Genomic DNA, 12,672 nt, shown 5'->3' on the forward strand with positions numbered 1-12,672 from the left:
TGGCGAGGGAATATGGGAGTTGAAATTGGCCCGGTAAAGATTTATTCGATACGTAAAAAAATTGTGGGCAGTTTGAACTCGTGGCGCAAGGCCATAGTGAAGTTAGCCACTTGGCTGATTCCGCTTCGTGCCTGGCGCACCAGAATTTATTCCTGGTCTCGGGAAACACGTCGTGAAGCATGAGAGGCCCAGCAATCTCTCCTCAACAGGGAGTTTTCGAATAGCGTACGCAAAGCATGTGGTCGCAGCGTTGCGGGCATCACTTACCGACGCAATAGTCGAACGCCCGCAAGCTTTTCGTACACTATTCGAAAACTGCCCAGTGATTCGCACCGAGCTCAGCACCCAGCGCGCATCGCCTCGGCTTGACGCCGTCGTAACCCCCTTTTCTATACTGCACACATTGCACAGTGTTCACGTCTTGCCGCCGCATACAACCACAAACTGTTTTTTAGCGAACCTCGCCGTTGTCAAAGGCTTCACAAAAAGGTTACAACTGCGCGAATAAGACACCATGTAAGAAACATGGAAACACGCGCGACACGAAATGCAACGTGTGTGGGCGTGCTTGTTGCTTACGTGGTGTCTTACCCCTATATTCATAAACGATGCTTGACTTGAAGTTGGCTCACCCACTTCAAGGCAGCACAAACGCGTTTCGAACGCGCTGTCCTTAGTCGGTGCCAATGTAGATACAAACGCACAGACGCATTTCAAACACGCTGCATTGAAGGCGGTTTCAATCAAGTTGTAACCATTCTCTGAATCAATGACCCAACTAGCACAACAACATGTCATTCAACAAGCTTCCCTAGAAAAGCTGCCTGACCTGATGTCTCACACACGAGAACACGAAGCAGCCGACGTTTACGAGGCATTCCTGCTGTCATGCCTAGGCCTGTCGCATCCTTGTATGACGGCTACTCGAATCGACGTGAATCGTAGAAGTTGTTTATGGCAGTGCGGCTTAACAAAAATAACCACGTAAACTGTGTTGAATAAATTGATTATAAATATATAAAACATGCTGAATACGGGCATATATTTATTATTTCGTAAAAGAAAAACATTCTGTTTGACTGATAATAATGCTTTTGTTTCTCGCACTTGCGACCTCTGGCGTTTAGTGAGAGCACTGGTTTGTTACGAAGTCACGACGTACTTCCTGAGGTGAGATTTTGCGGAATGTCCACACTCTGGTACTATAGTAGCTTGTGCTATTATGCACCATTGTGATGTGCTTATTACATTACTGTTTCATTTAAAAACACTGGAGGGAACTCTGTCGCTACAGAGCCCATGAAAACTGCTACGCATGGCACTTTAACCAACATAGGACTAATGGGTAGTACACAAACTTTTGCAATCTTTGTACTTTCGATTCTGTTTGGCTTCGCGTGACGTGGAGCTGCATTGCCACAGAACGAAAACCAGCAAATGTTCGGTAGTTACACTTCAGCAACTTGACCCTTCAGGCCCGCCAGATGAAATCGCGTCAGTAAATGTCACAATGGGTCGTTTTTTTAAACAGAAGCAAATCACAACAATAAACAAACACAAATGCGTTTGAAGCTCTCGAGCATGAACAATTAATAGGCAAATTTGCGTACTATCCATCCTTTCTATGGTGACTGATGATCAGAGCGCTATAGAGACGTGTAGCTAAATTTAAGAAACTCTATGCTTATTAAGCACGTAGTCATCCACCAGCGAATCCCTTCGAATAGTAGCTTTCTTTTAAACATGGCTGCAAATGAATGCCGGACGCCAACAGATGCCCATGAAGGCGTCTGAACACAGTTTATCAGCCACTGGGGCGATGTCAACAGCGTGGAAATTTCCATGTTTGTTGTTCACAGGCATGGTTTATTGTTCATGACTTAATAATGCGAGGAGATAGTGACTATTGTTTTTTGCTAACAACAAAGATGAATATTTTCTCGAAACAGATGTGCAAGTTTTGAAATATGATGTTTTGCAGTATATTCATTCTAATCACCACTTCGATGCTCAATGTGACAGAAATATAACAGCTAAGCAGGAAAGTGCTTATATCTCTCGTTACAGGTCTTGTGTGTGCAATTATAGCCGGAGTAGATCCAGTTCTAGGTCTGTACAGTTCCCTTTACCCAGGCTTGATCTACGCAGTGATGGGGACTTCACCATATATATCTATAGGTAAGAAGCAAAAGCGAATTTAGCATTTAGGTGAATTCCCGTAAGCATGATTTCATTGATAGGTGTGCTCGAATATATTGATTTCTTCGTCTCAGAGCACCATAGTTATATATGCCGAGAATAATTGCCCCTGCATTGCAATATTCGTCAAAATTTCCTTTTATAGCTTGTTTTAGGTCTAACTGACTTGCAGTTTGATGTGCTTGTAGGTGCTTTAAAAAATTCATATTGTAATACCGGCTGCTTTTTGGTTTGTGAAACAGCTGAAGTATTACGTCAATAGCAGCTTCTACGAGTGAAATACTGAAAGCTAAGGCTCTGCTATGAAAGTTCCCATTTAGAATCTTCGCAAAAGCTTAATATTAGTTCTTGAGGCTTCAACATACAGGCCGAAAACCATTGAATGTGACACACAAATAGGCTTTCTCCATTAGCAAATATGGTGTGCTATTGCTTTAAGGGTCTAAACAATGAAGCTTGCAAACAAGAGTGAGAGAGGTTACAATGAAGTTGAAAGTGGAGTGGTTAGACGACCACGTTTTGAGTTGGCTACACTAAAGCGGATGAGGGGATTGGATTAGTGATAGATGATATAGTGAACAAAGAAGAATAGAAAGGATTAGAAATGCCCAGTGTGAACACACGGAACATAAGCACGTGCTTATATTTCACGATCAACTTTTCTGCGCGAATTTACAAAAGAAGGTGAACATAGTAAAGGAAGACGTACAAGAGACGTTACGGTAACATGGAAGTGCCACGCAATATCGGATTCCGAATTTTTCCGGCTAGCTTATTCAGTCATAAGTATCGACAGAGAATGCAGCCAAGGCGGTGGTGCTGCTGTCTCTATTGGGAACGACATCGACTATTCAGTGCTAGCTGAACGTTCAAATTTTGAGTCACTTTGGTGTCACATAAAATTATCTGCTTTCATGATGGTGTTTGGTGCTGTTTATCACCCACCCTGTTCTGAAGATGTGTTTTATTTTCATATTACAGAATACATAACCCGTAACCAATTTTGTATTTATAAAATGATCATCACAGGTGATTACAATGCTCCTTGTATTGATAGCGACTTCATACCTTCAACAGGCCGTGGAAAGGCAATATGCGACTCCAAGATTAACATGGCTGCTTCGTTTGACTTGGCGTTAAAGGTTGAACATCCAACCAGAGATAGCACTGTTCTTGACCTTGTGTTCATCAATGAAGAGCTGCTGCAACATGTTTTAGTGTGACGTAATAGATGACTAATTCGAGCACGGGGGTGTGTTGTTTCAACTAAACGGGACTCGTGAACCCTGTAAACCGAAATTCAGCACCGTTACTGACTTCAAGCATGCTAACCATCGTGCGGTTGCACAATTGCTAGAATATTCTTTCTTTTGTTTCGTATATCATGCAGTGCTGCTGCATTGTTAGGTCAGCTTTATAACACGGTGTGCACCTGTGTGACACAGTTTGTTCCTCAAAAATAAATAAAACGTAGCCTGTAGCACCCTTGGTACACGCGTGACATAATCCATCTCATATGGCGTGTTAGGTGCAAGCAAAACCACCTCCACTTTTTTTTTTGCTAAAGTCTGAGCTAAGTACGAAAAAACGAGAAGCGAAAAACTTTTATTACAACACAACGTTTACAACGTTCATGGAGGACAACCATGAAAACGTTGGAAATCAATACTTCCCACTTCTCATGACTCTCCGACATTGATTATCAACGTTCAAACTTAGACTGATCCTGTCGCTATTTCTGAAGACTTAGATGAATACTGCAGCTCCCCCTTCATCCAAAGTGTTGCTTCTCGCCGTCCCTTAATACATTGCTTGGAACATGCGTTGCCCGATCTAGAGGTAACTCACGCATGGTTTCATAACCTGTTGCTAAAAATTAACATGACTAAAAGCAGGGAACCTGATGCCACACCCAACATGTCCTTGAAGAGATACTCAGAATGAAATGCCCAATAACTTAGTGATCCTCAATAAATTTTTTGGCACTTCAACTGTTCCAAAAACTTGGAAAACTGCCAGCCTTGTTCCAATAATTATGTGCTGTGATAAGCAGCTCATCGTAAATTATAGAGCAATATCTCTCATATCGACTCGCTGTAAGCCTCTCGAATACAGTATTCGCAAACATATCGTACAGGATTTACTTTCCAGAATATTCGCTCACAAAGTCGGCAGGGCGTTTCAATAGTGTTTCCACTGTCACGCAACTCATTGAGTTTAGTCACGACATAGCTCACATTGATAGTTCACAGGGGGAACATAGATGGCGCGCGGGTAACACCGACGAGATGCGAGCCAAGGAAGCCGAGCGCAAGTGTCGTCAATACGGCCACCACTCTGCTTAGTTCGTGCACCACCACTTACGGCGACTATCCAAGGTTCTGAGAGCGGTACCCGCTGTTCGCGAACTCGGGCAAAGCGCGCTCAGCAGTACCGGCTCTTCCGAGAGCAGTGGCAGAGTAACGCGACCTAAGAAATAAGGCGAGAAATTGTCATACATTTCTTCCTCCTTCTTTTCTTTCTTCTCTATACTTTTCTTGGTGGCGCATAACCAGTGAGAAAGTTAGACTAAGAGAAGCTTGGCCTCTAAAAAATGTAACGTAAGAATGTAAGCTGACTGCCTACAAATCAGAACTTAGTGAGATACAACAATATGCTTGAAGCGTATGGTCTTCTTTTCTGTCATGTGACATAATTAAGCTAGAATCAATTCTCAAAAAAAGCTATCACATTCACTTTTGGTTGCTATGATCACAGTTTCTCACCTGCATCACATGCACACGACCTATCATTGCAGATTTGAGCGTAGGTAGGGAGATTAGTCTAGTTAACCTCTCTACCTTCCTCATATTTTTTTTCTCTATATCTCTTGAGCATAGGCGCAAACGCTAACGTTTATCTCGCTGCACAACATCGTCCATGCAGCATCTGGTCTTCAGGCACCCTTCTCTTTTGTACCCGCTAATACACGTGTCTCTAAGCAAACTGACAGGCTAACATTTTTGCTTTTAGGACATATAATCATAATCATCTTCATCATCAGTCTGACTACGTCCACTGCAGGACAAAGACCTCTCCCATGTTCCGCCAGTCAAATTGGTCCTGTGCTTGCTGCTGCCAATTTGTACCCGTAAACGTCTTAATCTCATCTTGTCTTTGAAGGTTACTCCTACCATTTTCCTTTCCATTGCTAGCTGCGTCCTCCTCAATTAAAGCTGAACCCTTTTTGCAAGTCCCCAGGTTTCTGCTCCACAGCAAAGCACCGGCAAGATACACTTGTTATATATTTTCCTCTTGAGGGATAGTGGTAATCTACCTGTCATAATTTGAGAGTACTTGCCAAATGTGCAGCACCCATTCTTATTCTTCTAGTTACTTCAGTCTCGTGGTTCGGCTCCGTGGTTATTACCTGTTCTACATAAACGTAGTCTTTTGGAGCTTGAAGTGCACTATCACCTATCTTGAAGCGCTGTTCTCTTCCGAGGTTGTTGTACATTACTCTCGTTTTTTGCAGATTACTTTAAGACCTACTTTTCTGCTCTCCCTCTCTAACTCCGTAATCATGAGTTGCAATTCGTCAACTCAGTTACTCAGGGCATATATTTACTGTTTAAACTTCTCATTTTTTTTTATTCACTGGTTAACCCTGGAACAACTTCACAAATTCGCTCATGTATTCAGAGTTCGTTGTGAAACTAGGTCACTCCATCTGGCCTTAATCTGTTTTTGCATAGTCTTCGAGATTGTTCTCTTTTTGTGTTCATATCTACATCTGTACTTGAGCCTCATGAAACATCTTGTTCTAAAGCTACGTAAGCATATATTTTTATCTTGTTTGTATAATTTGAGCGTTGTCCTTTTACATGCGGAGCATGTTTTACTAGGGGCTAGTCATGCGCCGTTGCCGTCCGCAGCCTTTCTCTTCCTCCGCCAGCCATCTGTGCCTCTCTTCTTCCTCTCAACACAGCGCTCGCTGCGCTCGCTTCTCCCCTCCGCGCGCCGCGTGACCTTAAGTTTTACGTGCGCCAGCTGTATGCTAACGCGCGCTTGCGCAGGCCGGGGCCAGCACTCACTATAAATAACCGAGTGTCGAGGCGCACCGCCCTTCGTCAGTTGGTTTGTGCGGTAGCTCCACGTCCGATGTCGTTCCGCCGTGGAGAAGTACGTCGACGAAGTCGTGGAAGAATACCTGAAACAACGACCACAACGACGACCCTTCGTGATAGTTGGCGACTTCAACGTCGACGTGATCAAGGACGATTGGGTGGCCGACTACATGGAGTCGCTGCACTCGCTGAAACGAGCAACGCACGACGGCAAACATCATCCGATCATGGTTCGCGGGACGTGCATTGACCACGTCTTTGCAAATTTCGACCTTCGACCGCTGCAACCAGATCCACTCGCCCTTCACTTTACGGACCATAAAGTCATCTTGCTCAAAATACCCAAAGCGTCTCATCAATAAACATCGTCTTTGGCAGCATACATGCGTGCGTGTTCACTCATGTTCACTCGTGTTCACTCATAACACACACGCATGTAGCAAACTATAAACTTATCGCACTTCAACATATATGCTCCGCATGCTAACCAGTGTTTCCACTCGGAAAATGGCGGTCATTTTTTGTTGTTGTTGTTCGTACTAAAACGTGTACCAACTCATGCGATGTCTCGAAATCGAGACAGCAGTACTTATAAATAAAAATAAACAAAGTCACTTAGCGCAGAAGAAGCACACCGTGCATGTGTTGCTGCGTAGACAAATAACGTGGTGTCCTGCCGAAATGGTTGTCTTCAAAGAGGTGTCGTACAGCTTCTAGTGAAAATCGTTTATTTTTTAAGAATGCACAGTAGCACATAGGTTGTTCAGTAGTCTCCTCACAGCCACGCAAGTACCATACTGCGCTGCTGGACATTCCTATCAGTAAAGAATAAGCATTCGTATATGCCAGGTTCAGCCACGAGCAAAGCAGAAGCGGGAAAATTCAGGCAGCCAACGAAGTTGCAAACCACGGTTGAAAAACTATAGGCGTAGATTCGAGAAACACGGTGTAAGTATTTCCGAAAATGTGTAGCGGCAAGCATGTTATTGAAGTTATCACGCAGATTCCGTTCTACAATGAGGGGTTGGTGTCTGTACATTATGTGCACGTCGGTGAACAGTGCATGCTGGTTCTTCGTAAGTGCTCTCGTTGGCAATACTTTCTTTATGCATCGCATATCACGGTAATCGTGCTTTATTTTACCCAAAACCTGCTCGTGAAATCAATGATGTTAGGCAGACTAGCTGTTGTAAGGCTGACGTGTGTCAAAGGCAACCGTCCAATGGTTAGCTTGCAGCTATGGGACGTATTCGATTTCAGCGTGTAGCACCGGAACATCTGCCGATGCATTCTTTGCATTATGTGAAACTTTACACAGCAAAGATACAGTGAGATGTCTTAATCACTGCTGCAGTATATCTATCATAACCTGTAGAAATGCCCGTCCTTGCATGCGGTAAATGCATGTTTTGTTTTGAAAAAACACAGACAACTTCCGGACTAGTAGAGGCGAGTGTTCCTTTCTAACATCAGGAGCCAATTTACCAACATCAAGTTGTTGGAGGCAAAACACTGCATATGCCTAATGCTTCCATACATCTCCCACTAAAGAGAACAATGTGTAGATGTGAAGGACTGATCGCTAGCACTTACACTGGCAGTGGCATGGCGCTGGCGCCCCTGGCGGCGTAGTGCAAGATAGAAAACTCGGGAGGCGCAAACATGCTGTGACGGACGGGTGTTTTCTACTGGAGCATACCAATCGCTGCCCATGGGCATTGAGAGACAAGACTTCGATTGGACAGAGAGACCCGAAGCATGCTTCAACTAACGCGCACGTTGGGCGTTTTCATTGCACAAAATGGTACAGGAGAAATCTGCCAGTGGCCCTACCTTGAAAGTCAATATCCAGTGCCTATATACGGAGTGGCCAGTGACAAGATGTGCAACGTGCGCAGTCACTTTTCTCAATTGGCAAACTCGCTAGCACACGCTGTTTCCGCTGCTGTTGGAAGGCGAGGCATGGGGGAGTGTAGGAGAGAAGAATGGGAAGGGGTGAACGCACATGCCCAGCGGGGGTGTAAACGCCACATGGAGAGATGCCCTTGTAGAGGAGAGAGCGGAAGGGAGTGAGCGTAGGCTAGCACACTCTGCCTGATTCAGCGTTGCGAGGTGAGAGCGTAGGAGAGCAGTGAGAGGGGAGCCGACGCGCATGTGCAGTAGGGGTGGCAAGCCACACACTGGATTAAGCTCGACCATAAAATGCTACGTGCCTAAAAGATGATGGAGTTTTCCTCTAGAAAACCCTCTAAATGTTGTGATAAGGTAAGTTACAGCTCTTGAATGTGTGTTCGTAACACCTGAACAGTAATTTGTGTTACAAAAGGCTCTTCATATGCAATAACACTTGTTGCAGCTGTCGAAGATCATCTAGGAAAGCGAAGACACTTAAGAAGTGCTCTAGCTTGCATGGTCCATCTTGCCCTGACGTGGTGGTATAATGGCTAAGGTACTCAGGTACTTAGCTTCTGACCCGAAGGTCGCGTGGTTGAATCCCGGCTGCAACACCTGCATTTCTGATGGAGCCGACAGTGCTGTAGGCCCATGTGCCCAGATTTGGGCGAACGTTATAGAACCCAAGGCCAGTGGCGTACCAACGTTTTCGTAAGTGTGGGGACCGATGTATATATTGTGACAGACTAGAAAAAGGTAGAGAAGAGATTCAGAGGAAGATGAAGAGTCTTGGCACGATCGTAGTGTGCTGCCGCAAACGACCATCGTCCACCTCCTGTGAATAAAACCATCTTATCACAGCTCGCTGTTACAGTTGTGGTGGAGGTGCTGGGTAATCGACACCCGAAGACGGAAAGTGATCCGTAAGTTCTTCGACGGAGCCGTCGCATTGCTGGACTTCCACCGAATCCATCTGGTCTGGACATGTCCCACAACGCAAATGAACACCGACCCCTCTCGACTTCTGCGCCGACCAGTTCGGCCCCACAACTGAGAGATGCTCGTCCCTTTGCCGGCAGACCAGATGAAGACGTCGAGGCTTGGCTCATTTATTACAAACGGGTGAGCGCCGCTAACAAATGGGATGCCGCTTCTCAGCTTTTGTACGTCGCGTTCTTTCTGATGGATACTGCAATGATGTGGTACGAGAATCGGGAGGAAATGCTAACGACGTGGGACAGATTTGTTTCTGAAATCAAAGCGTTTCGGCGACCCAACAACGATAAAGAAAAGAGCAGAACAGACGCTAATGCAACGCGCTCAAGTGTCAGGTGAAACTTGCGTGACCTACATTGAGGAAGTCATAAAGCTATGTAGGACCATTGACTCCGGAATGTCTGAGGAAGACAAAGTCGGGCACAATCTAAAAGGAATCGCCGAGGATGTTTACAGTTTCCTTGTCGCGAAAGATACCTTGACATCTGTCACTGATGTCATTCGTCGTTGCCGCACTTTTGAGCAACTAAAGACGAGGCGCATCACGCCGAAGTTCAGCAGGCTACCCAATGTGACGACCATCGCGAGCATAGACAGAAACCAGGCGCTTGATCTTGCATCAACAATCCGGCAAATAGTACGTGAAGAACTCGGCCTGTACGCACAAGTGGTAAACCGCCCAAGCACTCATCCCCCTACCAGCCACCAGAGTTCGAGCGAAACGTTGCTTCATTCTCCTCGCACCGAGTGGCGGAGGGCTTTGAGGATTCTGATGCCACACCTCAGTATCAGGCACGTCTATACGATAGAGGCCCTGCCTATGACGCACGATCACGACGAGAACGGCCACATTCTTATACTCAGGGCTCTCAGCCAGACTACGTCCCGCTGCGGCAAGGACAGTACCAACCTTACTACCAAGATGTAACTTACGACGAATATAATGAATTCCAGAGAGTGGCAAAAACCCGTTCTTCGCGTGATAACGAACTTCCTCGCCGACAGCAGCGGCCCAGGATTCGTTCCATTGAGTATAGTATAAACCGTGACCCTCCTGTGTGCTACAACTGTGGTTTCACTGGGCATGTTGCTCGGTATTGCCGCCAACAACGCCGCCAATCACGAAAGACACCAACCATGGCTTCACCACCAAGACCCGGTGCTTCATATGACCTGCGGACAACCGACTTGTTTCCAAGGGACCGTTTTTCGCGCGAGACCAGAAGCAGTGATTCGCCAGCGTCCGAGCGGAGTTTGACACCACCATCCAACCGTTCTCGTCACTCGCCGTCACCTCTGCGTCGTTCTTCTCCGCTGCCAGGAAACTAGCATCCGCGGCCAATGGAGGTGAGGTCGCCGGACGGTCTTTTCAAGATATACCTCTGCCTATTGTTATGATCAAAAACAAAGTGAATGTGTTGATTGATGGAATACCGACAATGGCGTTAGTTGACACTGGGGCGACTGTGTCTGTGATGAGCCTCGCCTTCAGAAACCGCTTATGTCGCAAAGTTATGTTTTCATGGGACGATACAATAACCTTTCGGGGTTTAGGCGGCGAGTGGCTTAATCCTCTTGGTGTATGTGTTGTCAGTGTTTCATTGGCTGGAAAAGTATTTGTATCGGAATTTCTGGTACTATCTCGTTGTTCGCACGATGTCATTCTTGGTATCGATTTCCTGGAGCAATGCGGTGCTTCCGTTGACTGTGGTAATGGGGAAATATCACTAAACAATGTTTTTACCGTCGCTTTCCGAAGAAGACTACCGTGGTGAAGACAGGAACACACTTAGTGTGATTGATGAAGTGATAGCACCATCTTGGTGCCTGACACCCGTTCGAGTCTCTTCCACAGTGGTTGATGATGCTTGTGTTGACCTCGTAGTGAGGCCTCTACGCAAGAACTGTTTTAAGAAGGACATACTTGTGCCTTGTTCTGTTGTGTTCATGACAAAAAGAGTAGCAACATTGTGGGCGCTGAACTGTTCTGCCACGCCGGTTGTGCTTCTTCGCGGGTTGAAGATAGCTCTCTTTGATGAAGCCTCATGCAACTCGATAGCAGCAATACCTACGGACCTCCTAACCTCTTCCTCTGCTTGTTATATTCGCCATAATGAAGATCTAATGCTCGCTATGATCAGCAAGACACTCAGTACGACGAAACGGCAAGCGCTGGTGCAGGTCCTTTCCCGGCATGTTGCTGCTTTCGACTTCAAACGTAGAGATGCACCCCTTCAGTTACCCTCGTCCCGCGCTCGTCATAGAATAGACACTGGCTCTGCACACCCCATCCGCCAAAAGCCCTACCGAATGTCATCCTCTGAGTGCAAAGTTATCGCCGAACAAGTAAAGGACATGCTGAACAAAGGGGTCGTGCAAGAGTCGTCCAGCCCGTGGGCAGCCCCGGTAATTCTTGTCAGGAAAAAGGATGGTACCTGAAGATTATGCGTAGATTACAGGCGTCTAAACACTGTGACGAAGAAAGATGTATATCCCTTACCGTGTATTGATGACGTCATAGATTGCTTGCATACCGCTTCCTATTTTTCAACGCTTGGCTTGCGGTCAGGTTATCGGAAAATACCTATTGAACCTTGTGACAAAAAAAGACTGCTTTCATAACGCCGGATGGCTTATTTGAATTTAATGTCATGCCTTTTGGCCTTTGTAATGCTCCAGCCACCTTTAAAAGATTCATGGACACAGTATTACGTGGTCTAAAATGGGAGATATGCATGTGCTACCTTGACGATGTTGTGATCTTTGGCCGTACGTTTTAGGAACATAACAACCATCTCAGTTTTGTTCTTGACTGTATCAAAAAAGCTGGGCTGGTTCTGAATTCTAAAAAATGTCGCTTTGGCGAACGTCAAACTCTCGTGCTGGGGCACTTGGTCGACAAGGTTGGCGTCAGACCCGATCCTCGTAAGATAGAAGCAGTGAGCTCTTTTAAATCACCGCAGTCCGCATGAGAACTTCGCTCATTTGTCGGCCTATGCTCATATTTTCGTCGTTTTGTTCCACGATTTGCGGAGATCGTGTATCCGCTGACGAACGTCTTGCGACAGGATGCAACCTTCAACTGGACACCAGAGTGTGACGCCGCATTCTCACAACTTAAGTTTGTACTAACGTCAGCACCACTGTTGCGTCACTTCGATCCATCTTGCCCGACTGAGGTTCGCACGGACGCTAGTGGTATCGTTGTAGGCGCGGTGCTTGTACAACGTCACAATGGCGCAGAGCATGTCGTGGCATATGCCAGCCGTTGCCTGAGCAAATCAGAACGCAATTACACAGTTAAGGAACAGGAATGTCTGGCAGCTGTTTTCACTGTACAGAAGTTTCGTTGTTATCTTTACGGGAGGCCATTTAAGATAATTACCGATCAGCATTCGTGATGCTGGCTGGTCGGTTTGCGTGACCCCTCTGGCCACCTCGCACGTTGGGCGCTGCGACTTCAGGAATACGACTTTAC

At 46.0% G+C, this 12,672-nt stretch overlaps 1 protein-coding gene across 11 annotated transcripts in view; it reads left to right on the top strand.

Moving 5' to 3' along the window:
- Window positions 1-12,672, top strand: part of LOC119165484 (solute carrier family 26 member 6-like) — a 152,769-nt gene that overhangs the window by 12,112 nt on the left and 127,985 nt on the right. For 8 of the 11 annotated variants that reach the window (XR_012885809.1, XM_075872585.1, XM_037417654.2 and 5 more), the window contains one exon: window positions 2,068-2,178. The exons of the other annotated variants lie outside the window; for them this stretch is intronic. Coding sequence is in view for 7 of the 8 variants with exons in the window: in XM_075872585.1 (XP_075728700.1) it covers window positions 2,068-2,178 (111 nt within the window). In the remaining variant the exon portion in view is untranslated. The remainder of the gene's footprint in view (window positions 1-2,067; window positions 2,179-12,672) is intronic. 11 annotated transcript variants of the gene reach the window in all.

Source organism: Rhipicephalus microplus, chromosome 8 (assembly GCF_043290135.1).
Source record: "Rhipicephalus microplus isolate Deutch F79 chromosome 8, USDA_Rmic, whole genome shotgun sequence".
NCBI classification, from domain to species: Eukaryota; Metazoa; Arthropoda; class Arachnida; order Ixodida; family Ixodidae; genus Rhipicephalus; species Rhipicephalus microplus.